This window comes from Cricetulus griseus, chromosome 3, assembly GCF_003668045.3.
Source record: "Cricetulus griseus strain 17A/GY chromosome 3, alternate assembly CriGri-PICRH-1.0, whole genome shotgun sequence".
In the NCBI taxonomy this organism is placed as follows: domain Eukaryota; kingdom Metazoa; phylum Chordata; class Mammalia; order Rodentia; family Cricetidae; genus Cricetulus; species Cricetulus griseus.
Window position 1 is genome coordinate 160,304,722 of NC_048596.1, and position 17,609 is coordinate 160,322,330.

General features: G+C 52.2%; 2 protein-coding genes across 8 annotated transcripts in view; one reads left to right on the top strand and one right to left on the bottom strand.

Annotated features, from left to right (window-relative positions):
- The first annotated feature begins 6,264 nt into the window (after positions 1–6,264).
- On the top strand, positions 6,265–13,934 carry Dcaf15 (DDB1 and CUL4 associated factor 15). 3 transcript variants are annotated; one of them, XM_027406199.2, is made up of 13 exons: positions 6,265–6,417; positions 8,021–8,118; positions 8,202–8,337; positions 8,868–8,974; positions 9,067–9,206; positions 9,289–9,459; positions 11,742–12,176; positions 12,264–12,355; positions 12,446–12,574; positions 12,655–12,740; positions 12,909–13,013; positions 13,099–13,214; positions 13,496–13,934. In XM_027406199.2, the coding sequence occupies exons 1-13, from the start codon at positions 6,286–6,288 to the stop codon at positions 13,549–13,551; spliced, it is 1,803 nt and encodes a 600-aa protein (XP_027262000.1). In that variant the 5' UTR covers positions 6,265–6,285; the 3' UTR covers positions 13,552–13,934. The 3 variants fall into 3 exon arrangements, 2 of the variants coding, with proteins under 2 accessions (XP_027262000.1, XP_035298449.1); XM_035442558.1 differs by lacking the exon at positions 6,265–6,417 and adding an exon at positions 6,579–6,629; XR_003483457.2 differs by lacking the exons at positions 13,099–13,214; positions 13,496–13,934 and having other exon boundaries at positions 12,655–12,809.
- An 88-nt stretch (positions 13,935–14,022) lies between these two features.
- Rfx1 (regulatory factor X1) overlaps positions 14,023–17,609 on the bottom strand; it is a 30,627-nt gene continuing 27,040 nt past the window's right edge. For 4 of the 5 annotated variants that reach the window (XM_027406195.2, XM_027406196.2, XM_027406197.2 and 1 more), the window contains 5 exons: positions 16,150–16,299; positions 15,863–16,071; positions 15,508–15,661; positions 15,383–15,428; positions 14,023–15,259 (listed from right to left, as the gene is read on the bottom strand). In XM_027406195.2, coding sequence (XP_027261996.1) covers positions 15,090–15,259; positions 15,383–15,428; positions 15,508–15,661; positions 15,863–16,071; positions 16,150–16,299 — 729 coding nt within the window. In that variant the 3' untranslated portion in view covers positions 14,023–15,089. The remainder of the gene's footprint in view (positions 15,260–15,382; positions 15,429–15,507; positions 15,662–15,862; positions 16,072–16,149; positions 16,300–17,609) is intronic. The other variant, XM_035442556.1, reaches the window with a different exon arrangement.

The following is a 17,609-nucleotide window of genomic DNA, read 5'->3' on the forward strand; positions in this document are numbered from 1 at the left end:
ATCGTGTGTAGGGTCTTAGCCTAACCACGGAAGGCTGAGCTGGGTCCCAGGAAAGATAAGGGCACTGCTCACCCACCTGTTTCCCAGCCTACCAGGATCCCAGAGACAATCAGAAGCTGCAGGGAGTCTAGTCAAGCAGGAACTCATTTATTACCATACAACAAGCATCTTTTAAATGAAAAAAAAAAAAAAAAAACCCTGCAGAGCAGGAAAACAGTCAGCCAATGGTTTTAAAGGTCAGCCTGTCATATGCCTAAGAGAGCTATGCTTTACCTAGTGACCTCATCTGGTTCGATCTAGGCAACCAATCACCTTTTTTTTTTTTTTTGTAAACAATCCAGGACTTACCCATCTGACTTCCCCTCAGTGCCATCTTTGACTGGCTCATGTGTCCTACATCTGTGGTGATATCTTGATTGTACAAATAAAGCCTGTCTGAAGATCAGAGGGTGGACCTTGCCACTAGCCAACCATAGAAGTCTGGAGGTCTGTACAGACAGACAGGAAGTGAGATGGCTGGGCAGAGAGAGGATAAAGGCAGAAGGAAACAGGAACTCGCTCTCTTTTCCACTGGGAAGCTAATGAGGTGGCTTTGGCTTGCTCCTTCTTTTCTCTGATCTCTCAGCCTTTTCCTCTATATCTGACTCTGGGTTTTTATATTTAGACCAATGAGAACTCCATTTACATCCATCCGTCTGTCCACCTATCTACTTATTGGTGTATCTATCAATCATCATACTGACATCACTTGCTATTTATTATTTCACCATGACTTGTTATATACTTAATAAACACACTCATATGAAGGCGAAAGCCAGATGCCTTTGGATGCTAGAACTGCCTGCTAAGCCAACCTCTGAGTTGCTTTTCTCTTACTACATATATTTGTAATACAGTATGTGTGTGTGTGCATGTGTGTGTGCATGTGTTTGTGTATGTGCATGTGTGTGTGCCATAGTGGGTTTGTGAAACTTGGAGGGAAACTTGTAGGAGTTGATTCTTTCCTTCCATCATGTGGGTTTCAGAGGTTGAATGTAGGTTAGCAGGCTTGGTAGCAAGCACCTTTACCCACTGGGACACATCAAAGGCCCTTAAGGTGGTTTTCTTTTCTTTAGACAGGTCTCTATATGTAGTCCTTGCTGTCTTGGAGCTCACTATGTAGACCAGGCTGGCTTTGAACTCACAGAGATCCACCTGTCTCTGCTGGGATTAAAGGTGTGCATCACCATGCCCAACAGTCCTCAAGTTTTTATTTGTTTACTTTTGTTTAAGACTTGCCAAGATGTTGAAGGGTGTTCTTGTGGTGATTGTAGTGGGTATCACCTATAATCACAACACTCAGAAGGCTGAGACAGGAGGATGAGTGTGAATTTGAGTCTCCAGAAGGAGATGGAGGGGATGGAGTACTTTTTGTGGTGTGTTTGAAATATGAATGCATGAACACGTGGAGGATGCTGTGTGTGTGAAGACCAGCCCAAAGCCCAGGGACCCAGAAGCCAAGGTGAGACAGATCATTTTGCATCTCAGGAGGCTGTTTGTGGAGAGGTGGCCTGACTTGGTGGTTCTGGTGGCAGCAAGACCAGTTGGAACCTGGGTGTGGCATAACACTCTTGCAGCCCAGATTTATAGGAAGTAGAGGCTGTGGAGGATCAGGAGTTGAAGGCCAGCCTTGACTTCACAGTGAGTTGGAGTTCAGCCTGAGATACATAAGACGGTCTCAAAAAAACAAAAGCCAAGTAGTTCATGGTGGCCAATGCCTGCAATCCTCACACTTAAAATTGGAAGCAGGTGGGGCGTTGGTGGCACATGCCTTTAATCCCAGCACTCAGGAGGCAGAGGCAGGCGTATCTCTGTGAGTTCAAGACCAGCCTGGTCTATAGAGCGAGTGCCAGGATAGGCTCCAAAGCTACACAGAGAAACCCTGTCTCGAAAAACCAAAAAAAAAAAAAGAAAGTTGCAGCCCACTTATGCTCTCTTTCCCGCTGTTCCCCTGGGGCAGACAGTACTTTTCATGTCTCCCTCTTCTCTTCTGTCTTCTCTCTGTCTCTGTGTCTCTTTACCTCTTTTCTCCCCCGCCACCAGCCCATTTCACTTTCTAATAAAACTTTTCACTAAGCTCTGTCTGCCTGGCATGTTACCCCCAGCCCCCTCAGTCACCCTTGTGTGCCATGGAATTTGTCAAGGTTCCCCTTGCACATTATCATAACAGTAGTCTCTCTGACCTTCACTGGCAGCAGAGTGGGGAGCTTCAGGAGGCAAAAAAGCAGTTCAGCACAGAACTCAGTAGCTACTGCTGGTTCAAACTTCGGGAGTCTGACCCTGGCTGTTGTATTTTAGGGTTGTTTAAGCACAGCACCATCTGGTGAAAACTGCTCTTGTGATGACTATCTTAATCCCACTTGCACAACAAAGCACACCTAAATATCTCTGAGGAACAAAGTAAGTTAAATTCAAAACCAACGTGACTACATCAAATTTCTTTGTAAAATGTGCCACCTTCCATATAGACTGAGAAAATTAAGGTTATGAGAAGGGTCTGGAGGAGGCTCCAGTCTGAAAAGTCTCAAGCCACACAGACTGTGCAAAGGTCACCAGGCTGGAAAGCAAGTTCCTTCCAGCCTTCTGGATAGATAACAAGTTTTTAATTCCTTCTCTTAAAGGAAGAACCCGGTGTGCTTAACCTTCCAGGTTCTTCTAGGGCATGTCTGTGGGCACAAAGATCTAGGTGTCTCCTACAGACCTTGACCGTTTGAGTTAGAAAGATGGGTGTATAAATCATCAGAGCAAACGTGACTTCCTCCTGGATAGAGCACACATGGTTATTAAAATAAAAGACCTAGACTTATCCCTGAGCAGGACCCACACACTAACAGCTGTCTAAGGAGGTTTGCTGGGGAGCTGTGCAGGAAAGATGGGGCACTCAGCGGCAGATACAGTGGTCAGTTCAAGCTGGCCACTATTGTGGCAAGTCTGCACAGTCACCCAGTGTACCCTGTCAGCATCTTATACAACCATGGAGCCTTTACCACATCCAGAGCATTGTTGGCAACCATGGGACCACATTCATGGAGCCATAGACTATGTTTAAATTTTACCAGTTTCTCCTCTTATGTCCTTTCTCTGGTCCAGGATCCCACACAGAATAGTCTCATTAGCTTGATGACAATCTACATAGTTTTACTCAGTTTCAAATCCTTGACACCCTGGAAGTCCAATGTTTAGGTTTTTAAAATTAGATTTATTTCTTTATATGTATATGCATATGTGTATGGGCAGGCATATCCTATGATGGGGCATCTATAGAGACCAGAGGACAACGTCTAGGAGTCAGTTCATTTGTTCTACCATGTGCATTTTGGAGATGAACTCAGGTCATCATAGTTAGCAGCAGGTACCATTACCTACTGAGCCTACCCCCCTTTTTGAGATCGGATGTGGCCTTTGCTTTTCCAGTGCCACGATTGTAAACCGTGCCAGGCCTTTCCCGACATGGGTTCTGGGGAATCACACGCATACTCAAAGGTTAACACTTGCCTAGCAGCTGCTGTCACCTAGATCTGAATTTTTCTTTTCTTTCTTTCTTTTCTTTTCTTTTTTCTTTTTCCTTCCTTCCTTCCTTCCTTCCTTCCTTCCTTCCTTTCTTTCTTTCTTTTTTTTTGACACAGGGTTTCTCTGTGTAGCTCTGTGTAGCTGTCCTGGAACTCACTCTATAGACCAGGCTGACCTCAAACTCAGAGACCCATTTCCTGAGAGGCCCAGAGTTGAAAGCCAGCATTATACAGTAAGACCATTTCTCAAAAAAAGACAGAAAAGGGGCATGGGCACGGTGAGGCATGCCTTTGATCCCAGCATTTGGGAGGCAGAGACAGTTGAATCTCTATGAGTTCAAGGCCAACCTGGTATACATAGAAAGTTTCAGAGCAGCCAATGCTACATAGTGAGACGATCAAAAAAAAGATGGGGGAGGGGTGGTTTCTCATACAATCCTAACAAGTGAATTCAATACTAGGAATCAGTGGGGTATGGTGGCAAACGCCTTTACTCCCAGCACGTGGGAGGTAGAGAAAGGGGGATCTCTGAGTTTGAGGCCAGCCTGGTCTACATAGTGAGTTCCAGGACAGCCAGAGCTACGTAGAGGGACCCTGCTTTAAAAAAATAATCACAAACAAACAGAGACCCAGGAATCTAAAGTAGGAGAGAATGAATTCATGAATGTTACCTTCTGACCTCCACAAGCGTGCCATGATGTTCTCGCGTGCGCGCAGGCACACACACACACACACACACACACACACACAGAGTAGCAAAAATAATAAGAAAGAAAAAAAAGGAGAGGTGTTTTTCCTCAGACCTGTCATGTGTCCATGACAGCAACTTGGCTCACAGCTGATGACTTTGCCCTTGGCCTCTTGGGTAAGGAGCTTTCTGCCAGACCAGGTTTCTACTTCCCCAGTTACTTCTCTTTTATTTGTTTGTTTCTTCATTCATTTATTTATTTATTTAGAGACAAGGTCTCACTATATAACCCTGGTAGGCCTGGAACTCTCTCTGTAGACCAGGCTGGCCTATACCTCAGAGACCTGCTTGCCTCTGCCTCTCTAGGTAGGCAGCACCATGCTTAGCTTCCCTTGTCTTGCTGTAAAGACACTAATGCCTCCTTGAGGGAGGAGTGTCTGCAGTAGATGCTCCAGGGATGAATAAGGAGGGTCAGCAAAGCCAGATTCCTCCTTAAAGTTTTCTTTTGTTTGTGTTTGTTTTTCCTTCTTCTTTTTTTTTTTTTTTTTTTGTTTTTTCGAGACAGGGTTTCTCTGTGTAGCTCTGGAGCCTATCCTGGCACTTGCTCACTCTGGTGACCAGGCTGGCCTCCAACTCAGAGATCTGCCTGCCTCTGCCTCCCGAGTGCTGGGATTAAAGGCGTGCGCCACCAACGCCCGGCTTGTTTGTTTTTAGAGACAGGGTTTCTCTGTGTAAAGGTGTGCACCTCCCGGCTCCTCCTTAAAGTTTTGTTCCCAATTTTAGCATCCTTGGGTGGATCTTGTCTTCTAGCTGAAACCACAAGTTCCAGTCTCAGTACAGACTCAGTTTATCTGTCTTGAGTTTAAGGCCAACTCATCTACATAGCAAGCTGCAGGCCAGCCAAGACTCTACTGTGAGAAGAAAAAATTCCCACCCCAAATTAGGGTGGAGGATGACAGAACAATGTTGACCTCTGGTCTTTGCATACACTCACCAGTAACGCACACATGCACACATAAGAACACACAATCATGCATACATCATCCATACACACATACGCTGTCTCCTTGCTCATCTTTTCCCTCCTGGTAGTCCTGCTCTGGCCCCATTAGTTTATTATTCCGCCGAGGGCGTGTCTGCACATGCAGGGTACATTGGTTCCTCGTGCTGGAGGGCTGTTAGTGAGCACTCTGGTCTTGGCACCAAGATGAAATCACCTAATGACAGTATCTCAGCACGTGTCCTCATCATTAATCAATGCATCACTGCGGTTTAGCTGCAGTCTTGAAACTCCCCAGAAGCCTTTGTCTTTGCTGGAATATTCATCCTCCTACAGTGCATGAAACTGCTTTCCCCTGCCTTTCTACCATACCTGGAATCCAAGGATGCACACTGACTCCCTTGTTTATGACCTGTTCTGTTAGTTGGCTTCTCAATAAACCCTCTCGGCTACTGCACAAGAGCAGCTAGCAGCCTTGGAACACAAGGGCCATGTCTTCAAGAGAGCTCATTTTATGCCTGTTTCCAGCATGATACTTGACGGATGCCATCATTGTCACTGTCGTCTGGAAGATGTGTTAATAGGACCCATTCTTAACAGCCCAAAGATGCTCTTCAGGCCTCTGCCCTCCCCGCCAGAGTCTGAGCCCCGGAGAAGAGGATTCTGGCCCTGGTGGACCACGGGCTCCCATCGCCCCGCCTACAGGCCTGGACTGCTAGTGGTCTCCACGGAAACCCACTTAGGGGCGTGTCAGCGTCACGCCTGACAGGAATCTTCGCCTATTCTGTTAAAGTTTTCTTGCCGAGGAGGGCCAGAATGCTTTCTGAGTGGTTTATCATTAATGAAGGGCGGGAATAAGGCGGGAGCTGTTACTATCTCTACCAACCAAAAGCCTAGACAGCTTTGACAGACAGGTGTAGCGGGAAGCGACCAGGAATGCCGGTTGTCAACCAATCGGCTGGCCGCCGTGAAGAGAAAAGGCCAATCAAAAAGCTGAGGGGGCGGGGCTAAGGGACCGGTTGCTCCGGAAGTGGAGGGAGGGGGTGAAAATGGCGCCCAGCTCGAAATCGGAGCGGAACAGCGGGGCCGGGAGCGGCGGCGGCGGCCCTGGGGGAGCCGGGGGGAAGCGGGCGGCGGGGCGGCGGCGGGAACACGTCCTCAAGCAGCTGGAGCGGGTCAAGGTGAGGCTCGGAGCCTGGGGCGAGCGCGCCGGGTTGTGAGGAGGAGGGGACGCGGGAGGCGGCCGAGGGAGGGCGGCGCGGCGCGGCGCGGCGGGGGGCGGGGCCGGGAGGGGGGCCGGGCGGGCCGGCGGGCGGGCGGGCCGGGCGGTGGGGATGAGGAGGGGATGGCGGGGTTGAGGCTGGTGCCGAGGCGCGGGGCTGGGCTGGCGAAGGTCGGTCGGAGAGTCGGATGGAGCAGGCTGGGCGGGCCACCCACAGGGGCCTTGGATGAAGACGGCTGGGCCGGATCCTCGAGGAAGGGGCTTGGGTGGCGGAGGCCAGGACGGATCATGGAGGAAGGAGCGGGGATGGAGGCGGCTGGGCGGGTTACTGAAGAGGCCGCCCGAGGAATCTGGAGGAAGGGAAGACCCTTGTTGAGACCCGTTTTGCAAAGCGCTGCCCGTTATTGGGGCTTGCCGCCTCCCCCCAGCCCCCTTGCAGAGCTCGCGTACCAGCTCTGGGCATCCAGTGCCTAGTGCTCCCTCTCTGCCCCAGCCCTGACCATCTTGGAGTTCGTTGAATGGAGGAGTGTTTCCAGGGTAGGGCCACTTGATGAGGGAGGGCTCTGTCTCACACGTCAGGTCAGGACACCTGGAAGGGTAGGACTGTGAACTTCGTGCTATTGGGCACCAGCGGAGCAAGACTGTCTATGTGCACCAGAAATTGGAAGCTGGGTGAGGGCAAAACCGTGCCTCCACCTTTTCAACTGGTGCTTCCCAGCAGGGCTGTGGCTCTGTCTTTAGCCTGGGCGCTCCCTGGGCAAGGGTTATACCCTCTCTGGAAGGCGTGGCTTACAGAACCATTCCCTTTGTGGGTTGAGATGAACCGAGGGCAAGGTGCCAGCCCTTCCCATGCAGCTCTTTTCCCACTAGATGGCTATCTTCTTGAAGGCAGGCCAAAATAGCTCCCCAGTGGTCAGTTTATGCCTGCCAGTTCCCTCAGATCCTTCCTTGGTGATGTTTTAGGTTGTGACAGTTGGTTGGCAGTTGGCAGTTAAGGATTTGGTTAATAATGGGTTGGAGACAATTTGGGAATTCTGGGTGCTTTAGGCTCTGGGGCCAGTGAGATGGCTCTATGGTGAACGTATATGCACTTGTTATCAAGCCTGATAAAGTTGTGAGTGTGATCCCCAGGACTCATATAGTGAAGCAGATAACAGACTCCTGCAAATTATCCTTTGCTCTGCATGTGTGTTGTAGTCTGCACAATAAATACATTCTAAGAAGAGAAATGGGTCCTCTTGTGGGTTAATTGTGAACAGGCAAATGAGTGCACTAACCTCTACTGTCTCATGGTCAGCTTTTAGGAAGGAGCCAAATGGCCCAGGGAGGGGATCCTTCCACAGGGAGAGGATGTTAGGCTTACGCTGGGAGCACTCTGGATCCAAAGTGATGGGGCTGGGGTTCAGCATGGATCCTTGGTGGGGTAAGGTGCTTTGTGAGGTCACATGGCCTTGATGTCTCCTCTGCCCAGCAAGTGGGCTGTGGAGGCCACTCAGCTTCTGCCTCTGGTAAGGAGGTAGGGAGGCTACTTGACTGAAGAGCCCTGACTGTCTCCTCCCCAGATCAGTGGGCAGCTGTCTCCTCGTCTTTTCCGGAAGCTGCCCCCCAGGGTGTGCGTGTCCCTCAAGAGCATCGTAGACGAGGATTTTCTCTATGCAGGGTGAGGCTGAGGCCAGGCTGGGAGGTGGAGGTTGGGCTGTGAGCTTGTCCTCATCTGGCCACTGTGCCCATTCTGCCCCACAGCCATATCTTCCTGGGATTTTCCAAGTGTGGCCGCTATGTCCTCTCCTACACCAGCAGCAGTGGGGATGACGACTTCTCCTTCTACATATACCACCTCTACTGGTGGGAGTTCAACGTCCACAGCAAGCTCAAGCTGGTAGGACTAGGCCTTCCCTTTCAGGAGGCCCTGCACTGGGCTGGCCCTTCAGACAGCACGATCTGAGCAGCTCCTGCATCATTCAGCCTATGCCCTGTGTATAAAATGGCAGAGATGTGCCAGGGGGAACCCTTGTCGAGTTGCTGGGGTTTTTTATTCAAACTGGTAATTTCATTTGCCTCAAGGAGCATATACAGCCCATTTGACACCCTTGGCCTGAGCCAGGATGCAGGCAGATTTCTTACATTCACACAGGTTGGCACAGTGGCTTTAGCCTTCATCCATGACCCCTGCCCCAAGGAGGGTGTCATTACTTGAGTTTCTGTTGCATATGGGCTTTGTCACCTAGAGGGAACAGGGAGGTACATTCAGTCAGGTTCCCTCCAGCTGGCAGGGCTCTCTTTGGCTCAGGCCTTCCTGGGCCACTTGTGAGGGGAGCTCTTTTATAGCCTGGTTCTGGTGTAGAGCTTCCATCCTACACTTCTGGTCGGCCCCTGCTTAACCTCACACTGACTGAGCATGCTGCTCAGGTCCGGCAGGTGCGGCTTTTCCAGGATGAGGAGATCTACAGTGACCTGTACCTGACTGTGTGTGAGTGGCCTAGCGACGCTTCCAAGGTCATCGTGTTTGGTTTCAAGTGAGACTGGGGGCAGGCAGGGTGGCTGCGGGGCAGGCAGGGTGGGCTGGTAGCCCTTGGTGGGCTTCAGGCTGAGGGTGTGCTACCCCTAGCACCCGCTCAGCCAATGGGATGCTCATGAATATGATGATGATGAGTGATGAGAACCATCGTGACATCTACATCAGCACTGTGGCTGTGCCTCCTCGGGGTCGCTGTGCTGCCTGCCAGGATGCCAGTCGTGCCCACCCAGGTGAGGCATTGGGCCCTGGAGGGGTCTGTGGCTGCTGGACACTGCCAGAGCATCAAGGGAGCTGTGATGCATCTTGTTGCAGGGGACCCAAGTGCACAGTGCCTGCGGCACGGCTTCATGCTGCACACCAAATACCAGGTGGTGTACCCCTTCCCTACCTTCCAACCCGCCTTCCAGCTCAAGAAGGATCAGGTGGTGCTGCTCAACACCAGCTACTCGCTGGTGGCCTGCGCTGTCTCTGTCCACTCAGCAGGTAGGCCCAGACCAGGTAGTCCCGTTTCTCTTCACAGGGCAAACCAGGAGACCTGGTTGGGAGTTGGAGAGGCTGGTGCCAGTGTACCATGCCCTTCCCACAGCACTGTGCACTAGAACTTTCCAAGGGACTAACATGTTCAGTGACTGCTCTGTAGCTACTTGAAGTGTAGCTTGTCAACCCAAGAGCTACTTTAGCAATAGTGGGGCTAGAATTTATTACACAGGACAGGTAGCACTGCTGGGGTAGCTCAGCTTAGAGGTCTCCGAGCACATGTAGGACTCCGTTCCCTTCTCAGCATGACAAGAAAAAGATGTGATGCACTACAGTTAATGTGCTCTGAGGACAGGGATATGTCCTAAGCAGTAAACTCTTGTGCAGTTTTGTTATTGCGTGAAAATGAGAGGCCGTGTTAATGCAGTGTTGATGGTGTCATAATGGGCAGTGCTGGGAGCCCTCCATAGCCAGTGGTACCTGCTGTGTATCATTGGTGTCAGGGAATACTAGTAATACAAGTTGTATGGTGTCTCTTTCGTTAGACAATGTCTGTATCCCTGGCTGGCATGGAACTTACCATATAGACCAGGCTGGCCTCAAACTCACAAAGATCCCTGCCTCTGCCTACTGAGTGCTGGAATTAAAGGTGTGTGTCACCACACCTGGCTCTAATGGTATCTTTTTCTTTTTTCCTTTTTAATTTTTAAGTAACAGTTATTTATTTGTTTTTATTTTGAGATAGAGTTTCTCTGTGCCCTCGCTGTTCTGGAACTAGCTTTGTAAACCAGGCTGGCCTTGAACTCACAGAGATCCACCTGCCTCTGCCTCCCCTGTTCTGTGATTAAAAGCATATGCCATCATGCCTGGCACGTTTTAGTTTTTTATTTCTTAAAAAATTTTGTGTGTCTCTGTCTGTGCATGAGTGTGTACACATGCATGTGCCATGGACGTTAAGATAACTTTCAGGAGTTGATTCTCTTCTACAGTAGATTCCAGGGAGTTTGAATCCAGGTCTGCATATCTAGTGGCAGGTACCTTTGCCTGCTAAGCCATTTCTCCACGTCTTGATAGAGTGACATATTAGGAAGTGGTGTGATGTCACTGGCTGGCAGGTGTAGAGTTAGGGCCCATGAGCCTGAGCCCACAGCTCTGCCCTGCTGGCTCCCTCTCTCTGAGAAAGCCTGGGTTCTTCAGGTGTGTGTTCAAGTCCATATCAGGGAGGCTGGAGCCTCCTGGTGCCTTCCCTGTAGTAGCATAGGGCAGGTTAGTCACCTGTGGGACACCAGAGAGAGGCCACAACATGCATCTGGACACAGACACAGGAGAGATCCATAGCTCTGCATTACTTTTGGGATAAATTTTGGGGAGTACTCAAGACCATTTCCATTAAAATGGCTGCCCTGAGGCAGGGGAAGGAAGGGCAGAGTAAAGTGACCAAGCTGACCAGCAAAGCACAGGCTACTTAATCCTCAGACGGAGATTGAGCCCTCCCAGCCCTGCCCTGGACACACCTGTCACTATGGGAGAGATACCTAATCTTTACCAAGGCTGTGCCACCTGTTGGAACACGAGCCTCCCACATGAGGCCCAAGCAGGACTGAGGACTCATAACCTGGAGATTTGTATTAGCTTTGTCCCTAGCTGGTGTTCAGCTTATCCAGAAGTTTATGCCAAGCCATTTTCAATATGTTCTTTCCTGAAAGTGTCCTACCATGACTCCGTGGACAATAGCCTTTCTGAGGGACATGATGCTCCTTAGAGGGAGAGGTGCGGCACTCCTTAGTGGCTTGCTAGGTTCCTCTGTTTACCCCCACTTCCTCTGGTAAATGTGGCCTGTCTGCTTGTGCTGGTCTGGTCCCTTGCTGAGAATTCACTTAGGTGACTCTTGCTGATCTTCATGTAGACTGTACCCAAGGGCAAAGCTTTGTGCAACTTGATCTTCTGTGCCCTTTCTGAGTAGCTTGATAAGTGTTCAAAGATGAGGTTTGAGACTGGGGGTGGCTCAACAGTGGAGTCCTAGCCTGGCATGTGAAAGGCCCTGGGTTCTGTTTCCAGCATACGTTTTAAAAGTCTTGAATGAATGAATGTATGTCTGCATAGGTCTGGTCTTATGTTCAGAGTATATATGGTTTCTGAATTCATACCTTTCCAAGGGTTTCACACTGCTTTCAGAACAGGAAAGACACTGGGGCTCCTTCAGGTGGGTTTCTAATAATCCAGGCTTTGAGGCAGGTCAGAGTAACATTGAATTGTGATGATGTATCCCACCTTCATGTTTCTTGCAGGTGACAGCAGTTTCTGCCAAATCCTGTATGACCACACAGCTTTGCCCCCAGCCCCACCCAGCTCTCCAGGACCTTGGAGCCCTGAGGCAGTCCCTGCCTTCCCCAGCCTTGGCCTTGAGGTGGTCCCAGCTCGGTCTTCTGGAGCCCCCGAGCCCTCACCAGCCATTGCCAAGGCCAAGGAGTTTGTAGCTGACATCTTCCGAAGGGCCAAAGAGGCCAAGGGTGGTACCTTGGAAGAAGCTCGGCTGCCCTCGGGCCTGGGGCCCTCAAGCAGCCGCTGCCGCCCATCCTCAGAGTCACCAGCCCCAAGTGGGGAAGTGGCGCCCAGGGACAGTCCTCCTGCTTCAGGGGCGTCTGCCCCAGAGCCTGGCTACATCAACTACACCAAGTTGCACTATGTGTTGCGGTCTGGGGAAGGGACAGAACCTGAGGATGGTGAGGGGGCTTCCTGGGACAGGCTCTGGGATGGGGCAGTCCCAGGAGGACCCTTGGCCTGCTCCTACCCTCTGCCTGCCTCCCCAGAATTTGAGGATGACAAGATCTCTCTGCCCTTTGTGGTGACTGATCTCCGTGGCCGCAACTTACGGCCCATGCGAGAGCGGACAGATATGCAGGTGGGTAGCCATGGTGCAGGCCATGGGTGACCCAGGGTCTGTGGAGTGGTTGACACCACCTACCCCTAGCTCTCTGCCATCTGTCCCCAGGGCCAGTACCTGACAGTGGAGCAGCTCACATTGGACTTCGAGTATGTCATCAATGAGGTTATCCGCCATGATGCTACCTGGGGTCACCAGTTCTGCTCTTTCAGTGACTATGACATAGTTATCCTGGAGGTGAGGCTAGGGCACAGCAGGAGGCTGGGGTGTTCCCACTCTAGGATCTCTTGTCTTTCACTGTCACTGCCTGTTTCCAGGTCTGCCCAGAAACCAACCAGGTCCTCATCAACATTGGCCTGCTGCTCCTGGCCTTCCCAGCCCCCACTGAGGAAGGTCAGCTCCGGTGAGTGGCAGGGCCCTTGGCTAACACATGGTGGCCATCCACAGACCCTTTCTGTGCAGGGTGTAAAGGGTGAGCAGACAAGATCTGGAGTGCCCGTCCTGCCACTGGTGCATTGACAAGCCAGTACAGGAACTCACTGGCCCACCCCCTTGTCCTCCACTGTCACAGACCAAAGACCTATCACACCAGTCTAAAGGTGGCCTGGGACCTTAACACGGGCATCTTTGAGACAGTCAGCGTGGGTGACCTAACCGAGGTCAAAGGGCAGACCAGGTGAGGCAGGGTAAGAGTGGGTTGCTAGGGAACCCTGGCTGGGTGGCAGGAAGGGCTCCTCTTCACTCACTCACCTGGTCCCCAGTGGCAGTGTCTGGAGCTCCTACCGTAAGAGCTGTGTGGACATGGTCATGAAATGGCTGGTGCCAGAGAGCAGTGGCCGCTATGTGAACAGGATGACGAATGAGGCACTGCACAAAGGTAGGAATTGCCCACTAGTGCCCTAGCTGGGTAGTACACCTGATCTCACTCCTGCATCCTAGGGCATGCTTATGGGGGTGTCCATGCTGGACATGCAAGGGTGTCTGAGTGCTCTCCACCTGGGGGCTTACTCAGAGGTTTTAACTGTGGGTAGGAAAGGGGGTGGAGGAATCGTCAGGGAGCCTGTTTGTGGGACTTTCTGGGTCCAGTTAGGCCATGGAGGTTGTGTTGTTTGCAGGAGTAGGCAAGTGGGTCATGGTTCTGCATGTCCTTCTCTGCAGGGTGCTCACTGAAGGTTCTGGCAGACAGTGAGCGGTACACTTGGATTGTGCTGTGAGGGCTGGGCCGCCCTGGACCCTGACTCCAACTACCTCCGCGGGCCCGGGAAAGGACCGCCTTCCTGGGCTGGCCCTACAGGGGCCACAATTGGCACTAGTGTTAGGTTGCGGGATGGGACTGGTGCAGCAGCCTCTGGTGACCTGAGAGTCTGGATGTGTCTTTATTTATGCCTATTTAAGTTGGGAAAGGGCAGAGGGATGAGCCCCTCAGGCCTGGCCTGCCCAGCGAAGCCCAGTCCTGCTTCCTGTGCTCTGGCCCTTTCCTGGGCTGCAAGTGTGTAGCCCCTTAAGGAGGCCCAGTGGTTCCAGCCTCCCTCATCTGGGGTGGGAACCCTGTGGCCACCTGGCCTTGTTCTTCATGTACTAAATGCTTTATTTCTGAGCCTGTCTGGTGTCCCTTGTTTGTCCTCAACACATAGAATCCCACATAGAATCCCTTCCCCCTACTCCCCACCTAACCCTGCTAGTCATCAGTAGACAAACATCACAGCAGTATTTATTGTTTTAAGAAAGACTACAAAAAGGTAGAAAACAGCACACTAAACTACCACGCGCGTGGATACTTTCACCACTGGGAAGGGAGGCCCCATGGGGAATGTGCAGGACCATCCCAAAAGCTGTAGCACGCGGAGCACACAAAATAGTGATTTCTATACAATAGGCCAGATTTTCTTTTTTGTTGTTGTTGTTGTTCCATAAACATCTATCACAGAACGAAGACACTGAGAAAACGGGAACGGATAAGGCCATGATGGTTGGAAAAAAACCCCGTTGAAGCGGCACTCACTAATCACACAATAGTTACTTGGGGGCACGGCACGAGGAGAAGCATCTCTGGGTGCAGGTTTCAGTCACAAGCTGATAGGGCAGAAGGCGCAGGGCGCGGCCTCAGGTCTGGAGCACCTGGCCCTGCAGCTAGCCGGATGCTCCTCTTTGGAAGCTGGAGGCCGGGGAGGGGGGGGCCTTCACAATATGCCCCTCTCTGGGCTGTGGGGCCAGGAGAACCCAGCTCTGGAGAAGGTGCAACACCCACAGCTTTAATTGCACTTATACCATGAAAGGGGAGCAGTGGGGCTGCTGCTGCTGACAGTGGGGGGTCCCCGGGTGCCACCCACCTGCGCCTGCCCAGGCTCGGGTCTGCCCAGGCAGGCTGTGCAAAGCCAGGGAGCAGAATAAGTTAACAGTTCGCAGGGGAGGTGCTGACCTGCTGCCCTTGGGTTGTGGGGGAACAGGGCTATGAGCTGGGGCAGGAAAGAGAGGGACACCTGGGCAGGTTCCTTAAGGCACGTCTTTGTATCAATGTTTGCAGCTTCGGTTCTGCCCAGCCCAGCCCATGATTGTACCGGCTCCATGTGAGGGGGGGCTCCCCCAACCTTCCCTGTCACAGGGACCCTCTCCAGCTCTGGCGTGGGCTGGAAGGGGGACAGAGAAGCCACAGAAGCTGAGGGACTGGACCCTGACTTGGAGGGACTGTCCCTGGCCTGGAGGGACAGCAGCGGCAGCTTGGGTGGGCAGAGGGGGCAGGGATGTCTTAGGCTTAGCTCGAGGGCAGGGCCTGCACGAAGAGGCCACGTGTGTCGCTCCGTGCCAGCTTCGCAGGTGGCTCCAGGGCTTCTGGGCCCAGCGCAGGAGACTCGCTGCCGGCGGCCAGGGAGATGTCTTGTGGCAGGTCATCCTCACTCTCCTCCTCCTCCTCTTCCTCCTCGTCTGGAGCACAGAGAAGCAGCCCAGCTCAACGAAAGGCTCTGAAATTTCTAGGGACACCTGGTCTCCCTGTCAACTGTCCCTACCCCTGGAACCCAGGTCCTAGGTGAGGACGTGCTTTACTACCTTTGTCAGGGTCCAAGGGATTCAGCGAGGTGGTCAGGTTTGCAAACTGGAAGAAGTAAAAAGGGAAAGGTTCGGGTTCTAGTGCCCGGAGCCCACCCACATCTCCAGTACCTCCCGGTGCACACCTCTCCCATGACTGCGATTGGGGTCTCGCCCTTGGCCTGGGCCACGCGGTGCTCAATCAGATAGTACATGTACTCATCATAGAGCAGCCGGATAAGGTGGAAGGAGCCGAAGCTGGCAGCGCTGCGCAGGGTCAGGTCCCGGATTACCATGGAGCTGGGGGCAGTGACCAAGAGACTGTCAGGCCTGCAGGCTGTTTTCCCCAGTGAGCTAATAAAGGCCTTTCCCTCACCCTACCCACCACTCCTCACAAGCACCATTGTAAGAAGGGATTCCCCTGGTCTCATCCCTCCTGGACAGTACCTCCCCCCTCCCTCTCCCTCCTCCCCCTACCCCGTGCGCCATACAGGCACACACCTGTAGAAGGACCACTTGAGGAGGAAGAGCTTGGCGGCCTTGGGGAAGCCGGAACTACCCTGGTAGGGCTTGAGAACCTGGCTCACAACGCCGTCCAGCCAGGCTGCCCATTGCTCCAGTGAATTCTGCTGCTGCAGCGTCACCTTGAAGTCCTGCTCCAAACGCTGCACCACACGGTCCTCGCAGCGGCACACCCACGAGGCCTGCTCCTGGAGCGCAGCAGGCAGCCGCTCAGCCGTCTCTTCTCATTGCTCCCTTCCATCCCAGCCCCACTGATGCTCGCTCACCTGCACATTTGCGAAGTCCACCCGATTGAGGTCACTCAGCATCTGGTTGATCTGTGCGGTATTCTGTAGCACAGCCCTGGCTGCCTGCGCCAAGTGGTTGAGTGACGTATAGCGCCTCAGTGTCTGTGCGAAGGCGCCTGCTGCCGCCACCTGCACAGGACAGCAGGCTGGCTAGTGGCTTCCGCACAAACCCCGCCTAGTCCAGCCTCACCTGTGGCCACCCAAGCCTTTCCTTAAAAACCATTAAGTGTGCATTACTGATTTTGTTTAGAGACTACAGGTGGACCTCCAGTACTGGTGTGGTCCAACACTCAACTTCCTATGCTGGCATACACACTTCGACTTCCCCCCCCCCCCGCCCCCCCATCTACCCATCCATTTATTTATTTAGGCTTTTAGAGACAGGGCTTCTCTGTGTATTCCTGGCCATCTTGGACCAGGTTGGCTTCGAACTCAAGTGATTTGCCTGCCTCTGCCTCCCAAGTACTGGGATTAAAGGCATGTGCCACCACTGCTGGCTATTTTCTATTTATTTTGTGTTTGTGTGATGGCCCAACTCGTGGTAGTCGGTTCTCTCCATATACCACGTGGGTCCCGGGATGAAATTCAAATTACCAGGCATGGGAGGCAAGCGCCTTTATGCACTGAGCCAGCTCCCTGGCCCCAACTGGAACTAATTTTTTACTGTGTGTGGTGGTGATGGTGATCAAATTTGTTGACATGCTCATACTAAGCCAGCACTCCACCACTGAGATGCCCCCCCCCCCCCCCCCCCCGTGGGGCAGGGTCTTGCTATGAATCCTGGACCAGGCTCAGATCTGTGGAGATCCTTCTGTCTCATCCTTTGTGCTGGGATTACATGTATGCATCTTCACACCAACTCATGTCACTTTCAGTGACAGACAACAACAAAAAGCCCTGCGCTTCCAGTGCTGAGGCTGGAACCCATGGCCCTGCACAAACTAAGCAAAGGGTGTACCGCTGAGCTCTATGTACTGTTTCAGAGTAGCCTGGGATACCTGCTCCACGAGGGCAAGAGTTCCATCACCATGAACCCCTACTTTGCCATCAGTCCTTAAAGAATGCACACAACACTGGGTGGTGGTGGTGCACACCTTTAATCCCAGCATTCAGGAGGCAAAAGGCAGGCAGATCTGTGTGAGTTCTAGCCCAGCCTGGTCTACAGAGTTCCAAGACAAGCTCCAAGCTACACAGAGAAACCCTGTCTGGAAAAAACAAAACAAAACAAAACAAAAAGCACATAACATAGACCAGTGACTCTGTGAGGCTCGCCAATTTGAAGGCCTTCCTCCTGTACCTTCTATTCTTGCCAGGCACAGGCTCTCCCCCGTCCTTCCTGTCTAGGTGAGAGGTGACTCAAGATACCCAGCTTTGGGCTGGGCTGGGGGTGCAGCCCGTTGGTAAAATGCTTATGTCCCTACTATTCATGAGGCCCTGGG